This window comes from Montipora foliosa, chromosome 12 (genome assembly GCF_036669935.1).
Source record: "Montipora foliosa isolate CH-2021 chromosome 12, ASM3666993v2, whole genome shotgun sequence".
NCBI lineage: Eukaryota > Metazoa > Cnidaria > Anthozoa > Scleractinia > Acroporidae > Montipora > Montipora foliosa.
In genome coordinates, this window is record NC_090880.1 from 39,960,969 (window position 1) to 39,978,513 (window position 17,545).

The 17,545-nt window shown below is 39.4% G+C and overlaps 1 protein-coding gene across 9 annotated transcripts in view; it reads left to right on the top strand.

Annotated features, from left to right (window-relative positions):
* The window catches only part of LOC137978836 (uncharacterized), a 46,207-nt gene that overhangs the window by 25,791 nt on the left and 2,871 nt on the right, over positions 1–17,545 (top strand). For 7 of the 9 annotated variants that reach the window (XM_068825935.1, XM_068825936.1, XM_068825933.1 and 4 more), the window contains 10 exons: positions 3,461–3,560; positions 7,363–7,512; positions 9,595–9,671; positions 10,321–10,373; positions 11,500–11,638; positions 12,580–12,687; positions 13,145–13,240; positions 14,537–14,694; positions 16,188–16,250; positions 16,808–16,924. In XM_068825935.1, coding sequence (XP_068682036.1) covers positions 3,461–3,560; positions 7,363–7,512; positions 9,595–9,671; positions 10,321–10,373; positions 11,500–11,638; positions 12,580–12,687; positions 13,145–13,240; positions 14,537–14,694; positions 16,188–16,250; positions 16,808–16,924 — 1,061 coding nt within the window. The remainder of the gene's footprint in view (positions 1–3,460; positions 3,561–7,362; positions 7,513–9,594; positions 9,672–10,320; positions 10,374–11,499; positions 11,639–12,579; positions 12,688–13,144; positions 13,241–14,536; positions 14,695–16,187; positions 16,251–16,807; positions 16,925–17,545) is intronic. The other 2 variants (XM_068825934.1, XM_068825940.1) reach the window with 1 other exon arrangement.

A 17,545-nucleotide genomic window follows, 5' to 3' on the forward strand; every position in this document is an offset into this window, starting at 1 on the left:
GTTTCTTTTTTTTAACCTTATCGTAATTGCATATTCTTTCCATTGTCGTCATGCATAATAGAACTGAGTACCTCGTGGTATGTATTCTATCCTGCATGTTGATTTGTAAGGGAACTCGGACACCAGTCTCGCATGCAGAAACTGTCAACATTTTAAACACCAGTCTACGATTTCCGTCGGTTGAATCAGTTCGTTAGTCCGAAAACACTAGGTTAATCAATTACTCGACTAGCAGTTTGAATATAAGAAACGAGTCTTGTGAACGAAATTATAACTTGGTGCCGAAATGTCAAGTACCACGTGAACGCGTGGTAAACACACGAAAGTCCCAGTCCTCTCGCACTCGTCGTAAGCCGCATCTTACAGCTTTTAACACTGAAACTGTTTGACCTTTCTCTCTACCGTTTTCTTCTTGGCAAAGTCGAATTTACAGCAATTTACCACTAAATAAACGCGTCTTGTATCAACCTGATGATACAAGAATTCCGGCCTTGGAAACGGTACAGAATTCGATGGGTCATTTCCGCCAATTTTGCAAAAGAACGTGATCTATTCTTCGAATAGCAATTGCCAGATTTCGCTAAAAGTGATTTTTAAGTTCTTGCAGTTCACACAAGATTTTCTTTGAACGATCGCATGGTTCCTTGCATTTTAGTGAGTTATAAGTCACCAGGTTCGTTTCACTACAATAGATACCACTGACTCGAGTTACTTTTTAAATCATTGCAACTTCTGCTTAAGGACGTGTTTTTCCACCAAGTCACGCCTCGTTTCGCAGGAACAGGAAGCACAACTAAGACGGAATTTATTAAAGTTCTTTCTAGATATTTTTTTAAAACAACAATCTAGTGCCATCCGTTTGATGGCAGAGGCATACGACCATAAAGACGTGAAAAAGAAACCTGTGGTGTGGACTTTTTAAGACCAAAAATTTGTACCTTGTAGTGATGGCTGTGAATGTTTTTCCCATGACTTTTATAAACTTTGTTTGAAAGTTTTACGACAACGAAAAAAGCACCAAGAGGAAGAAAGTTGTGCAAAAGATGTAAGATAGGTCAACTATCCAGGTAGGCAGAAAAGTTTTATTAAAAAATTAGGTTTATTTATCTCCGTGTACGCGAATGGTGCAAGAAATAGAGTTCATTTTTAGGATTTCCAACCCGCGGCTTAATGGAATATTCTGATTAATTTTACGACAAATGAAGCGCACATCAAGAAGACAAAAAGAGACTATTAGAGGATTGTTTACAATTTGAAAATTGTTTACCTTGGTTGCTAGCTGCTAATGTTTACCATTAACCTTTTTTTCTGTCTCACGTATACAAAGAGTACGTCATGCTAATTATTTTCAATACAAAATAGAATTCAATATAAAATTTATTACAACAATTACTGAAGCAAAGTGCAAAAACCAGTCACGTTTTGGATGCAAGGAGCTTGGCTGATTTCTTAAACGCGTTCTTGTAAAGGAATATTTCAATCTGCTTCTGTTGGCACGACCTGTTTGGTGTGTTCGAATTGTTAGGCAAAGGTTTTGTTCGAATTTCTTGGGAGAATCCGTCAGCGCTCGTGACCGGAGTGGACTGTGGTGCTGATAAATGATTGCACAACTCAGGCGGCGAGAAAATTCGGTCTTCTGCTTCGTGAGTCCGCCCTGAACATCAGTTGTTTCGTCGTTTGACTTCGTCCATGTAACAAACTGATTGATGTTCGTTATGCTGGGAAAACTGAGAGGTGATTTCACAATGAGTGGAACTGAACTAACGGTACACATTTTACTCATTTTAGACGTTTAACTGTAACTGTTGCCTTTGGTGTATGATAACGTTGTTTAATTTTGAAGGTGTCTCCAAATATGTCAAATGTAAAGAATAACAGGCTTGACTTGCTTTAAAAATATTCTTTGTGCGTTTCATTTAATTTATTTTTTGTCTTAATTCAATCAACTGTCCATAGATTACTTAATTCATCATGAGTCAATGAATACGTACATGACAGCTACTTGACATTACTTCATGTAATGACGTCTGTTCCTAAGGCCGCACTTTTTGATATATTTTTGTTTTGTTCTTTTTAATTTGTTTGAAAATAGGTTGAGATAACGTTCGCTGAAGTACGTTTGTCCCCATGACATACATAATTGATAAACCGCTTTTTAATGCGCCAATCTTTTGCGTGTGTAATACTGATACTATACCAGTATTATACATATACCCGGCAATAAGTTTATTTGACGACGTCCGGTTCGGTTACTGGAAATTTTGGACAAAGAGGATTTGCTGTTTGCTTGTTTCCTCTTTTCTCCTTTTGCTCGCTAGAAAAGGCTATGGATAGAAGTTGGTTCCAGCGTTTTCGCTTGGCTGATTCCAACGCAACATAAATTGGAAATTTGTAATAACATTTTCTGAGAGACTTTTCAACCGGAACACGGTATTTGATTTCGCCAAAGACCAATGTAACTACAAGTCCCTAAATAAAGACGTAGACCAAATGGCGCCTTGAGCTTTTATATTTTCGGGTGTCCCTCTTTCATTCAGCCATAAAACTATTTCTTGTAAAATTGGCAATAAAATACACAGTCCAATTTCCTTCAATTATTTTTTAGAGAAAAGACAATTGATAAAATAACTATTCTAGGTTAAAATAGTTTAAAGCTAATTGTTCATTAAATACCTTAGTTGCCCAATATTGAAATAACCCATAACGACCAAATTCATTCGTTTGCATATTATCCAACGTTAAGATTTTGGCGAATAATTTATTTGCTATACAACCGCCGGTTATACAAAAATGTAAATGTTGAGCGCCCGTGAATTATCAGACAAAATAAAATTTCATCTTTTTGCTCCCCAAATCTGAAAAAAAGCTGGAGGGAATCGTTGATTGCAAATGTAAAATTCTCAAGATATTGGTTTGAGCAGTTCAACTGACGATTATTCAATGACGCGATTCGATAGTATCACATGGTTTTGCGATATTCAAACCGTTTTATTCCATAACCGAAACGGGAAGCGTTCAACGAAATACGTTCTGTTGCACTTTGACTTTGATTGGGTTTTGGCTTACGTATAGTATTGGTGGGAAATAAGGGTCTGCACTAGCGGTGCAGGGACATTATCGTCTCTTATTAAAAACTAGATCATTGGATGATGCAATTCTAGAGTTTTGATTGGCGTAGCCGTCATGGTATATGAGCTTACATACCATGCTCTACAAATATCAGTAACTGTACGCATCAGTTTTCTTGTATTTACAAAATAAAAGAGGGACGATTTATCAATTATCAAAAATTTGTGAGCGTTATTGATAAAACAATTATTCCACTCGCGCTTGTTGGATATGAGATGATTATAGCCGACTCAGCTATCTAATATCTTAGTTATATATCCAACGCGCCTTCGTAAATAATTCTTAATTATCGTGTGTTGCTTCGTCTTTTACGAAATTGTTATCTCACTAGGCACCAGCCCTCACGGTCATAGCAAGGAGAAGAACCTCCCAATCTTTGGCTTACCCAGTGGGATTACGAAGAAAAACTTCAAGGACAACTCTCGGTCCAGGTAAGATTTTAAAAATTCCTTAGAAAGATTTTATTGCTTATGAGAAGAAAAGAACAAACATTTTAGGAGAAAAAACTGCATATTTTACTTCACCAGCTTCGCTTGTCATTTAAATTTGTAAAATGTGCCACTTAAGAATTGGAAACACTACGTACTGGGCTGATCTCGATGGAAGAAAAGGTTCAGCTGATGAATTAGTGACTTGCGTTAATATATGACGGTGTGGCCCTTAGATTTGCTTTCTTTCCTTCAACTCGACTTTTTTGGTATTGACACACACCCAAAAAAAAAAAAAAGACAGACATACCGAGTGGAAAAGAGTTGATGAAACATTCAAGGCTTAAGGTATCTGTTCTTTAAAATATCTGTGACCCAGCCTCCGATAGGTCCTCTACCTGCCATAAGTGATAAAATGGGCAGTTTTTGATCGAAGATCAATTTTCCACAAGACTAGCGTTATTTTTGCTATTCATCAAAAGGAGTGGAACAGATCGTGTTTTAAGTGGACCTGTGGCTATATGTAACTGTTGAATGCGTCAAGCTGAGTGTATTGATCTCTCATCAATGGAATGTATGTATAATATTTCTCACAAAATAGAACCGAGTCCACGCGGACACGAACTATAGCAAAATATATAGTGTGGAATTTAACCTAGCCACAAATCATCTACGTATCTCTGCATTGACTCCTTAGGCTTGGCATACTGCCTTGTCATGTGTTTTCATCAAACAAATGCAGGGCCGCATGGCATGTGTATTGTTATTAGTGGTGGCTTGTGTCAAAGTAGATAGACTGCTAGCTGGCAGTCTGTTTTTCTCTCGTAATTCAGTAGGAGTTATGAGGCAAGACGTTTTGGCTAAAAGGGAATGGGACGAGACATGGGCGCCGCTCGCCTTCTTCCCCACTCGGCCATACCACCCTTGTCTCGCCTTCTTCTCTACACGGCCAACGCCATGCCAACGCCATACCGCCCTTTCGAGTTTGCGATGACTAAGTGCTCGTCCTAGTGACCCTTGGAGAAAAAAACCGGCTGCCAGCAGACTAAAGTAGCAATAATTGTTTATAAAGTGTTTCTAAAGAGATAAAGGTTTTAGTTACAATTTTCGAATTATGAGACAGTTAGGTTCAAACGTTCTTCCTGCTTTAAGGAAGTCCGTTGATGGTATCAAATAACTAAACACGCGAACACTAGCTCCGGTAATTTTCGAACGTCACAGTTTACGATAAATATTTTCTAAACAAAAGCTGAGCACATTCAAGAGGTGGTCACGTCAGAAAACGATCGAACTAGCAGGTAGAGATTCGACAGTTAAAACTGCTTGAGCGTGATTTTGGTTTGTGTGTTTAGAGTTTAGAGTGACTTATATCTTCTTGCTATCTTATTGAAATACCAGTTATCATAAGAGGGTTGCAACTCATTATTATCTCTTATCCTTCCTGCAATGTAGCCTTATCGTCTCTTTAATAACAGGCGCAATGAGGGTAAGATCTACTGTCTAAGCCGATCCGTGAACTCTTCAACTTAATCCCCACCCCCCTTCGAACGAAAAAAAAAGGTATATATTAAAAGCACAAATGGTCAATTTTGAAGTTATAAAGGGCGATCTTGATCTGTGGTGGTATTGACAGCGTCCGAGAACATTCATGCGTTGGTTGAATAACGAAAACAAGGCCGGACCTGTTACAGATTGACTAGAAGTTATGAAACAAAAAAATGTACCAGGAGCGAATTTGAGCGAAAATGCCTTAAGCTGAATTATTAGCAAAAAGAACTGGAGATTATCATTACAAAAAGTCGTCTCATCCGGAAAGATAAATGAATTTAACGGACGTTTATACAATGAAACAGAGAAGCAAAATGAAGTATATGTTGGATGCAATAAACGTTGTGGGAAAGGATCAATAATCAAGTTATTCATAACAGATTTGTTGAAGAAAATTGTCTCCGAAAATAATTGTAAAACGTCGATTAATTAAGATATCACATGAAACGGTGATGCGAGAAAACATGTTAATTAACGCTATCTTGCTCACTTTATCCTTGGTTATTCAGTTGTAACTTATTATAGTGACTATTCCTGAAATGTTGCCTTGTAGATTAGCTGTGGTTTTAATTTGTCTGGATTATTTGACTTTTAAACAGGAGTGTGCTAGGTGGAGATCTTTCAGTGGGACGACTGCCATTTATTGCTTCACACGCCTCGTTCTTTTTTCTTTGTCTCGCAAGTCTCAAGGGATATTTCTAAACAAAAGAATATTCAAATTTAACCATAAAGCCTCGTAGTCATGTGTGAATATTGATATATCGATCGCATTGGCTGCTTGAAAATTCGAGGGTGGACTGGTAGCTGAACGAATCCCGGCACGTGCAAAGTAACAATCTAACATTTTTGTTTCTTTGGAAAACGAAAAGACTCTTCAGTCCACTAAACTAGACTTTGCTTTGAGAATATGCTATTGTTCTCGGTTACTTAACCATATCTATTCATCAATTAAGGTACTAAAGTTTTTAAAGGTAAAATCGGCGAATCTTCATTAAAACGCTATTTTACATCAGTAAATCTTGCGTTTACCCGCAGGGAAATTGGCTAGTGTTATTATCAATGTTGTGCTTTCGTTAAAGTGCACCTAACCCCAAAATATTTTTTTCGCTAAAATGAATCTTTGCAACTGCTCGAAACGCATTGCGGCCATTTTTTCATTTTTCTAACAAATCCTGGCATTTTATAGGCTTCGAAAGTTGCGAAAATCCAAGCATCTTTTGTTCACGACCGAGTCAGAAGGGGAGTGGGTCTATTCCTGATTTGACGTCACAAACTGATTTACATTGCATTAACTCTTTGTAAAAATGCATGCAAAGTAGATTGTGACATCAAACCAGGAATAGACCCACTCCCCTTCTGACTCGGTCGTGAACAAAAGATGCTTGGATTTTCGCAACTTTCGAAGCCTATAAAATGCCAGGATTTGTTAGAAAAATGAAAAAATGGCCGCAATGCGTTTCGAACGGTTGCAAAGATTCATTTTAGCGAAAAAAATATTTTGGGGCTAGGTGCACTTTAATATCAATTCCTATAATTAGATAATTGTATAATGGCTAATATAAACGTGGATATAGATGATTTATGTTGGTGAAGAGATGCCATTTCGCCTCTCACCAGCAGGAACGGGTCACGGAGACTGAACTTCGAAACTATTGGACGGTAATACTAACTTTGTTACACGTAATATGCCTTCTTTTAATCGTAAGAGTCGTTTCACATAATTGCGACCTCCATTGTGCTCACGATTGGTGTGTAATATGTGACGTTTTGAGATCTGTTTTTAATGTATCTCTAATGTTAGGTCACAAAAGTTGTTGAAACATGTTTCGCACGTGATAAGACCACCGCGAAAAGGAATATTTAAAGTCGTCGGTCTGTTCTAGGGAATGGTGTGCTAAATTTGTTTATACCAACTGAGCTAATAGTGTCTATTTGTCATTGTGAAGAGATTCTAAAGGAACTCTTTCGAATTTTAGGCCCTCGTTAGGATCCCGGCTCAGAATTATAGTTTTAAAATATCCTAATCAGACGAAAAAGACTAGCATACCCTTACTTTAGCTGTAAAATTCGGTCAGCGTCGTTCAGTGCTTGGAGCTCCAAGTACCAAGAACTGTTGATTCTGAAACAAACAACTCATCCTCGCCACTGCGCATGAGCAGAACGTTTCGTCCAGATCTTGATTGGGGGTCACTAAATATAGGCCCCAAGGGTCTGGCAGTCAAGTGTTTTCAACTGGTGTATTTACTTTTGAACACAGATCATAATCGCAGTATACAAGCAAAAGCCAAGCATGAAATGCTAGCCAATCTTGTCCTTCCTGCATTCGTGGAAGAAATTTCAAGACCAAGGATTGAAAGACGGAACACGTTCACTTTCCAAGCATCGGCCATGCGCTGCAAGAAGGACGGTATGTTTCTGTATTCCTGTTTTTCGTTACAAATGTGCCGAGTTGCTTCAAGCAGAGAGTAATTTTTTCAAGGCTCTAACTGATGTTTATTAAATCTGATTTATAGCTGCAAAATTTTGTTGATTGGTTCGAACAACTCGTTTTAGTCATTGGCTGTTAATCCTTTGAGAATTCTTTCTAATGTTCGAAGTATCTCAAAGGCCGGATTTCAGATTGTAAGAAGGTTCTGCGGATGTGCTTCACAAACGATTTAAGAGTTGTTAATTACGTTTTGTTTTAATTGCCTGCTCGGGAATAACTTAAGAACCAAAACAAAACAACACTAATTGTAAAACGCGCGTTTGTGAACAGTGAAATCCTTATTGAAAAAAAAAAAAAAAAAAACGGATCGAGGCCTATCAGACGAAAAATACTTCAAGACACAAAAGATTGGATATTACTGATCAAGAGGTGACGTTCGCATGAAATTTAAATACAACAAGAAAATGACTCCTTAAAGACGAGTGAAAACCCTTAAAACACACGGATGAGACTGTTCTGTACCAAGTGAGCCTTATGGGGCAAAAATTAAGTTATAGTGAGGCAAGAAATTAAAGAGACATGAACAAGGGGGTCAGTTGTGTGCATATATCATACATTTCAAAGGTCAGTTTCATCCTTCAGACACGTGTCGGCGACACGTGTCTGGAAAGCTTGTCATTTGCAACTTGGAAACATTGTGTTTACTTTTGTTTGTCTTAGTAACTTGGCCCTTGAATTTTATTAGAAAATACCTAATTGGCCTAACCCTTGATTCAATGGGCCCTGTATTTCATCTGTTTGCACTCAATGGTCCATTAGGCAATGATAATTGTAAACGAAGAGTAAAGCCATGTTGCCCTACGTCTCCTTACAAAGTGCGGTCAGTTTGGCAAGGAACTGTAACGTTCTCGCTAAGCATTCAATGTAATCAGTAGATATTCTTAATTTGTTTCTACAAGAATCAATTTGATTAAACTTATATCATATTGTAGTTTTTGTGATCATCATATTCAGTTTTCACAATCTATATTGTCAATTACCAATTATAATTTTGTTTTCCCTTACCTCATACTAACTGCGCAGGTGTCCAATTTTTTTGGAAAATTTCTGCTGTGCCTATTGAATCAAATATAAAGTTGATAATAATCTTTAATTTCATCTTTCATATGTTCTGTTTCGTTTATGGTCGTAACCTTCAGTTGTACTGATGCTATCAAATACACATTAAAATGCTATTTTATTATCAAAATAAAAGTCGAAAATTAGTCGATTTACCAATTTAAAGCAGATTAAAAATGACAGAAGTTTTGAAAAGGATAAAGTTTCTGTTTTATCGCTTCAATCTAATTTGGTGCAATCCTTTCTGGTTCAATATATATAGTTTCAGAAAACGGATTTTTGATTCGGTAGTCATATTGGCGATACTTCCTGAAGTCGCAACGACAGGACGTGAAAAAAAAAGTCAACGTCAAGTTGGCTGTGTTAAAATTGTGAAAGTGTCGGCCGAATATTATCCATATTATGTCGTCTTTCAACATTAAAATTTTCCTCATTAAGTATATTGCGACTCAATTCCTTGTCTGTATTTATTATGCAACAGTTAAAATGACAAGCAGAAAGAGACTTATGTATAATTTGCCAAGATAATCGACACGTTTCCTCTGTGTTGTGCCACATTGTCTATGTAGAAAGCTTGCTTGATTTTTCGGTAAGTGACTCGGGAAACTTCGACAACGTGTCCTGTAACAGACGTGGAAGGAGGTAGTTTGACACTTGTGATTAGAGCGTCGAATTTGTATGTGGTTGACGGGTTCAACTGCAATTGCCTCGTTAGCCTCGGATTCAACTCTGTTGTAATAAACACGCCCATCTCAAGCTAAAGACGGTATTCATCACCGTGGATAAATAGAGTTTCTTATTATCTTGTAACCTAAGCTTTACTAGCCTTGTGGGTGTTTGGTTTATTTCATGTGGTAAACATCGTGCCATTTACGGCACGAAATCAAATGCCAAATGTTGACAAATTGATAGTAAATGTTCATGTTTCTTTCCTTGGTATAGAGAGGAGATATCAAGTCGCCAAAGAGATCCTTGATACAGAGAAAAAATATCTGTCTTGCCTTAGGACCCTAAAAGAGGTACGATATAGCTTCGTAATTACTCCTCGCACTCTCAGTAATTTGGTCAAAATGGAAAATGATAAGGCCTCTTAAATTAAGAATTGTCAATATTTACAATAAGAAACTGGAAAACTCAATCGTCCTACCTTACTTCGAAAATAGAAAAAATAGTGGAAAAGTTAGAGAATTGAGTGTCTTTCAACATTACTGATGAAGTCCGGGGAACTCTAAACTCTCATCGACGCTTGTTTGGAGACAGAACGCACTGCAGAGGGAATTTCTTGCCCGTTCATCTTCAAAACCACCGGCAATAAAACAAAATCTACAAACGTTTTAGCTACTGTAGACCAAACTTCAGGTCGACTAGGTTAAAAAATGAGATTTGAAATTTGAAGGAGAAAAAGAGGAGCACATTCTTACTCAACTGAAGATGGGATACGGTAAATTCTGATTCATTCTAAGAGTGCTTCTCAGTGGTACAGCAGTTTCGATGTAATGGATTTTTGTAATCTTCGCGAAACGGAAAAAAATGGGATTTACCTTTTTCTAAGGAATGATGTTAACTTGGCTTCGCAAATTGCTTGCTCACACTGAAATAAAGAGTTTATTCTTGCTTACAGCCATACAACCACGTGACAACTAAAACGGCTCATTTTTTGTTGTTTAGGTGTTTGAAAAACCAGTGAGAGAAACCAACCTTATCCATCCTAAAGAAATGAAGTAAGTACATAGGCCATTTCTGATGTTGTTTTAGGGTCTTCCAAGAAGCTATTAGCTGTTTTAAGTACACAAGCTTGCAATTATATATTAATTAACTGAACATTGTTTGTTGAAAACATACATTGTATCGATCATCCATGTAAATTTAATTGTTTACACAATATCAAAAAAATAGCCTGGTATGTTAGCTACGCCATGCTGATGAGGCCCAAAAGGCCGAAACAGCTGTCCATGGCTGCTAATTGACCGGGTGAAATGGTTGTGCGCATGCGTGATGTGTTGGCCACACCGGGTTGGTGTTAGCGTGTGTCACCTTGCTTTTATTGCTGTCTTCTCTGATTACTCCTTAATTGCTGTCATCTTTATTGACGATCTTCAGTATTCCGTTTTACGACTATTTCAACCTTTTTTTAAGAGGAAAACATAGCCCAAGGCTCCGTGAAAACGGACGCAACATTGTTGGCCGACAACTCCCGACATTGTTGGCCGACAACTCCCGACGTTGTTGGCCGACAAGTCCCGACATTGTTGGCTGTTTCATGTTGCGTCCGTTTGCACACCCATTCTCGTCCCCAGAGCCCTCCGTTTCTTTATGTCACGTGGTCGGCGAAACGTTTCGCCTTAAAGATACGGAGGGCTCTTGGCACGAGAATGTTTGCACACCATGGTGAATGTTGTTGGGAGTTGTTTCACAAAGTTTGAAACTGGTCAAACTTTTGAACCAACAACGCCCAACATTTCTTTTGCTCCATGATCGCCGAAGCATAGCGCAACAATGTTGGCTCCGTGTGCGCAGCTCTTTCAAAATTGCTGGGGCCGCGCGCACAGACATTAGGTATGGTCTCCATGGAGATAGCCATGCATTAACATGTTGAAAACAAGATGGCAGCAGTCCTTCCCATAATCCGCTGCACATCTTTACATTGTTGGGAGTTTTTGCATTGGTTTGCATACCCATTGCCAACACCATTTAACATCTGCCGAGCTTACTTCTCCCAACAATTCGAAATAATTCAAAATCCGCTAGCTTTAATTTCCCAACTTTTTAATGACCCTATAACTTGGTTCCATAGAGCTTAGTTCCATATGCCATATTCCATATTTTTCTTTTATTTTCTTTGTCTAGCGTGCTTTTCCCTGAAGAACTCGGCCAGATCCTTGAAAGTCATACGCTTTTTATGAAAGATTTGGAAGCGAGACTTCAAAACTGGAAATTTCAAGGCATCGTGGGAGACATTTTTACCAAACTGAGCAGTTCGTACCACGTAAGTGTCAACTAACCTTTGCAAAGAGTACCGATACATGTTTGGGGAGGGTGAATAACTGAATTACGCGATAATGCAAGAGTGACTGATTACGTTGATTTTGATTTTTTATCATTAATTGAAAGAAAATTACGAACAGTTACAACACAACCGTTCGTGACAAAAATAAAGTATTTAACACGAATGATTCAGGCATGCTCGGAGAGAGAATCCGAGAGCTTTCGACAGCAGTCGAACCGGCTAACCTTCCGATTGCTTTGTCGCTTTGATGCTTCATCACTGAACCAGTGCTATGCCATAAACGACGTATAGTTTTCATGCGTCTTGCGTAAGCATTGTGGCTATTGTTTTTGAGTGACGTGGTAAATAAAAAAGTCATTTATTTAAATATCGAGGATCGGAATCGCGCATACACGCAAAAAATCTGAATGCTCCGAATGCGTGTTTGACCTATGACCTCAAGGATGCTCTACCAATACATACTTACATACTTAATTGACCACTCCCCATAGGGTCTTTTGAGGACCAGTAAAATACACTCAACGAAACGGCAGAACAGAACAACAACACCTGTCCAGCAACTGTTACTAAGAATCCCAACTGGCCGGAAGCAAACCAGTTGGCTGTTTACAAAGGCAGCCCCGAAGTTGAACCAAGGACTACCAGGATCAAATTCAACGAGTGGTCACAACGGGTCTTGAACCCGGGATGTGAAGGCAAGCGCCCTAACCACTGGACCACACTACCAACCCCTGGGGTGGGGAGATGAGAGACCATGGGGAGGGCGTTGCGGCACTACCTTCTAAACCCTAACCAATGAGCTACGGGAGACTTTGGCGAGTTACGTCATTAAACCAGCTTGCAATGCTGGGACCAAAATGTCAATTGATCAAACTGAGATGTTCGTATTTCTTACACAAACTAATTCGTTTCATTTTCAGGTTGATGTGCTAAGAATCTATTCCAATTACGTGAACAACTTTCCCAAAGCGATTGGCGTGATAAACAAAGCTTTAAGGGGATCCCAAAAATTTAGAAAATTTTTACAGGTAAATCGAACAAATTGTTTACGTTAAGATTGAGTGTATATTATAGTAAATGACCTTTTCTATTACAAAAGACAAGCAGTGGGACCATATGCAATGGATTGGGTTTTCCACATGTGCATCCAATATCCTTTCAATAATAGATCCCATTTGACTGGAGTCTCACCCTTTTTCAGAAAAGTCTGCAAACAGCACCATGTCTCGTCCAGTGAGCAAAATGAAATTGTGAGACTGCATTTGAGCATTTTCTGTGGCAAAGGCACAGTATTAAACTCGATTTGGGTGCAAAAAACCACGCTATTTATTTGAACGCATGCATCCATTGAGCAAGCTGCTATTGCGCGCAATTCCTATCGCTTTGAATCTTTAGTCAGCACTTCTTGATGAATTCCTTTGCTTCCTTTTTCTTCTTTTGTTTGATATAAGCTAAAAGGACAATAACATCTACTCTCTGTTTTAGAATTGTTCTTCAAATACGGAATGCGAGGGTCTAGATTTGCCAGCGTTTCTTCTCACTCCGATTCAGCGATTACCGAGATACGTTCTTCTTCTTAGGGTAAGTTACCTTTCCCGGCCAATAATAATTTGAAATAAGTAGACAGTGCTGTTAGAAGCAGTCAGGTTGCATCTCAGATTGAACTCAGTGATCGCTTTGAGATAACTGCATGGCAAAATAGAACTAGTTGAACAAACTTGTCACCCGGAGTGGGAAATGATGGGACGACAGTTTTAATGCAGTTTTGTGGCTATTTCACCCATCATGGAAATGGAAATTGCAGCGCACAAGGATCAATATTATGTAGACAGCTGTCGTTGCGCGGTTGGCGCAGTAGTGAATACATGGCAGCACTTTCCTCTCGTGGTTCATGATTTGCGACTTTGGTTTGAATCCTGGGTTCGGTGGCGCCTCATGAGGGTTGAGTTTGTTGCTTATCTGCTTTGCTCCTAGAGATTTTTCCGGTTTTCCCTTTCAAGCTTATAAAAACAAGATTCAATATTACTAAGTTGTTTTGATTTGTCTCAAGAACCAAAAATTTCTTTGTGTAAAACCAGTCAGGTGTCACCGTCTTAATGCAAGCGAAAGTTGAGTAAAAACGATTGCCTGGGAACAGGATCTCGATTTGTTTATCTAGGGTCTGTTTCTCGAAAGTCCCGCAATTTGCCGGGCCTTCTCAGTTCGGTTATCAAAGTTCCCTATGTATCTATTATTATGTCATTTAACTCCAAAACTTGATCATTTTTCCTTTTGTTATCTTGAAAACACTTAAAAGACCAACATGCTAAAACAAGCGGTTGGTAGTTTCGAAATTGACTTTTTGGGGGCCGAAAAGTTTTGGAACTTTCGAGAAACAAATGAACGTGTTTCCTTCGATTTGCTCCGTACCGCTGGGTGGTCATGCACAGAATGGTGCAAGGGATTGTGGGGACCGAATCCGCGCGCCTGTTCAGTAAAGGTTCTCTCTCTCTTTCTCTTGGAAAGTACCCTTCATGAAGCCTAAAATAGAGTTTTTAGCTCGTGGAGAGCTATCGGGATGGATGGCGAATCAGGCTGTCAGGCGTAAACAATTGAAAATTTGTATTTCGATTTCTGATCGTCTCAAGTTCGGCAGGCGCATTAATGCATTCGTTAAATGGTCCGCGTTAAGGCGGCAGGCGCATTCATGCATTCGTTAAATGGTCGTTAAGAATGCTCTTATTTGGCTACCAATGAAATACGTTCAATATAATGTAATACACTGCATTTGTAAGCACTCTATAGGCTTGATAATTCGCTATATCACCTCCCTGACGCAGTATCTTACTTACTCCACGAGCTTACCACAGGATACCTTTGATTATATTACACTTGCAGCAACTTTCAAAACACACTGATCCTGGTCACCCTGACAGTTTCCACATCGAGAGTGCCCTGGAAACAATGAAGCAGATGATCAATATTCTGAACGATTCTATCCAGAATTCATGTAAGCTGGCAAGCAACTCACATATGAGACGGAGCTATAGAAGAAAGTGAGTAAAGGCCATCAATTAAACGTGTAATCGTCACAATTATTCTGTAAATTCATTCGAACTGCATTGTCGCGCCGCTATTTTTTGTATAGTGTCAATATCATATTAAAGCTAATACTGTAATGGATTGAATTATTTGAATGAAGTTTTCGTTTTTTTTTTGAGGCCTCAAACTCAAAACGACTGGGTCTGCTGCAGACGCTCCTGCCTCTTCACTTAATTGCGAAAATAACCCCACTTTGTTGCATCTTAGTCACAGATGAATGCAATCCAACATCGTGTGAGGAATTTTGATATGTGAAGAATTGAAGGAAATATCACGCACCAAAGTCGAAACTCTCATATAAAATCAGTCTCCGAAGACAAACGAAAAATTCCTCACACGGTATTTGGGGTAGTTCATTCATCTATTAGAATTGAAAATTTGGAAGCGATATCTTAAAACCCGTCGGGACAGGAGGTCCGAGAATTTGTAATTTGGGCGTCAAAATAAAGGGGACAGCTATTCTTAGAGTTATTTTCATAGAGTTATGTCGTAGAGTTAGAGTTTAGTTTCCAAAATCCAGAATTGAGGATTTTGGACTGCCAAAATCATGAATTCAAGAATTTGGACTGCCAAAATGCTGAATTCTAGATTTTGGAATTCAAAATTTTGGACTTCCAAAATCTTGAATTCAGGATTTTGGAAGTCGTTAACTCTAACTCTAAGTCATAACTCTACTGAAATAACTCTACTGATAGTTAACCTCCAAAATAAACCCCTAGAAAATCGAGCTTGAAGATTTTGCGTGCAGGTAACGGTCTGCCGAACAACTCCGCCTCATACTTGAAAGCCAATTATGCTGAGGCAATCAGCGTTCGCTATGAGACGCCCAAATTTATCTTTACCGAGACCTTACTCGACGAGAAAGACATCGTTTAAAGTCTTTATTGAGTATGCGCAAACCGTTGCTTGGAGACAGTTTCAAACCCACATCGCACTCTTAGGGCGCTTTCCTTTTGTAAGAACTGGCCGGCCAGACCCATCAGCTTGCAAAGAAAACAGCTGAGAAAATGCAACAATTTGAAGGAACACTTGCATGATAATCCCTCACATTCTTTTGGAGGAGAATATATCATCCCCGAAGTGTGTTAATTTGAAGGCGTTGTAGAGTTAATCCTTTCAAATGCCTGGTCTGGCCGGTCAGTTATGTCAAATGGACGCCATGATGATTTTCGTACTGAAGGGTCGATTTTGATCTTCGCCTTGTCAAAAATATGATGTGCGCGCTGCCTAAACCGGTTTGACCGGAGTGATTAGCCCAGAAACGTGGGCTGCAGCGACTTAAAGACTTGACCCGAGTTCTGCAGAGCCTCTCTTGCTCGCCCTCTGGCGAGTTTTTAGAGAGGCTCTGCTCGCAGGGTGTATTGACTTACTTATGCCGCTTTTCGCACCGGCCCGTTGAATACTGCTCTACAAAAAGGAATAAACATGAAACACTTTTAATTTACAGATATTTGAGAAAGAAAGGAAAAGAATTTCACAAGGGCAAGTTTAATTCACTGGAAAGTGAAAGGTCAGTGTGTATTGATTTGTCCTCCATACCGTCTCCTCTTGATGTAGGTGTCGTCACTGATGCTCATAACCACTGTGTTTTCACGTATGGAAGGCAAGGCAGATAGCGATACAAATAGCAATACTTGCCAAGAAGAGGGGCTTTTGACTGAAAGTTAACATCATTGTCGGGGCAGGGGGGAGATTTCTTTATTGCAGTACATTGCAGCTTACAATAGGCCATTTTACAGTTGTTTGCTCAGTGACCTGGCCTATGAATGGCTGCGAGGCTGCCGGTGACCTTGTATTGATACAAACTCACTGCTTTTATCATGTAGAGTGTGTTGTTGTAATTCTACAATCTCGGTCACAAATAGTTGTAACACTTCAAGTGCACTTTTTTGATGTTGTTTTGCTGGACGGTTTTGCTGTCTCTTTAGCGATGCCTTTTTGTGCCGAGCGCTGCGCTTTATTTACTTGTCGCATTGCATTGTCGCATCTTGTTGCCATTAGTATCTAAACTATGCATGGTCATCCCGATATTGCTTCTTTCAACTTTTGTTTTTCCTTTTTTTGTAGCAGAATATCATTAGGAGCAAGCAGCGTGTCAACACTGCCAGCAGAGTCGGGTGGACAAGAAATCATAAATTTGCGAGATGGAACACCCGAGCGCGAACATGATAATTTGGAGGAAAGGTATGTTGTGCGCGTGTAAAGTGGAGTAAAGAACTTTTCAAATCTATTTAATTGGTAGCTAGAACGTGATTTAACCCGGACCATGCGCACACAAGTCGCGCGCGTCAACTGCTGGACCACTGCTTCTTCGTTCTGTGGCGCAGTCAGAAACTGAATTGTTAAGAGCGCAGCTCAACGAGATCGGACACGACCCATGCATAACCTCGGAGTACAGCACCACAGCCAGATGGAATACGCTGGGAATCGTTTTTGCTGAGGGAAGAAAACTGGAGTGCTCGGAGAAAAACCCTCGGAGTAAGATTGAGATCGACTGAAACTCATGCAGCCCACATATGAACTTAGGATGCGATTCCGGGAGGAGACACGAGCGTTACCATAGGGCCATCCTTACTCCCCTCCCCCCCCCTTTAGTTTTCAGAGCGCTATGAAAATATCTAAGAGTTAATTCCTTTCTCAAGGGTTGGGTAGGTAGTAATAATTGCGTTCACCTTTCCTGTGTCCTGTTTATTTCTTTAGCTTGTTGGGTCTCCACATTGCTTTGAAAGGGATTTTTCGGAGTATTCTGGTCTAAATATAAGGCGAGTTGATTAGGTAGACCATATTCGTTATGCACCGTAACTG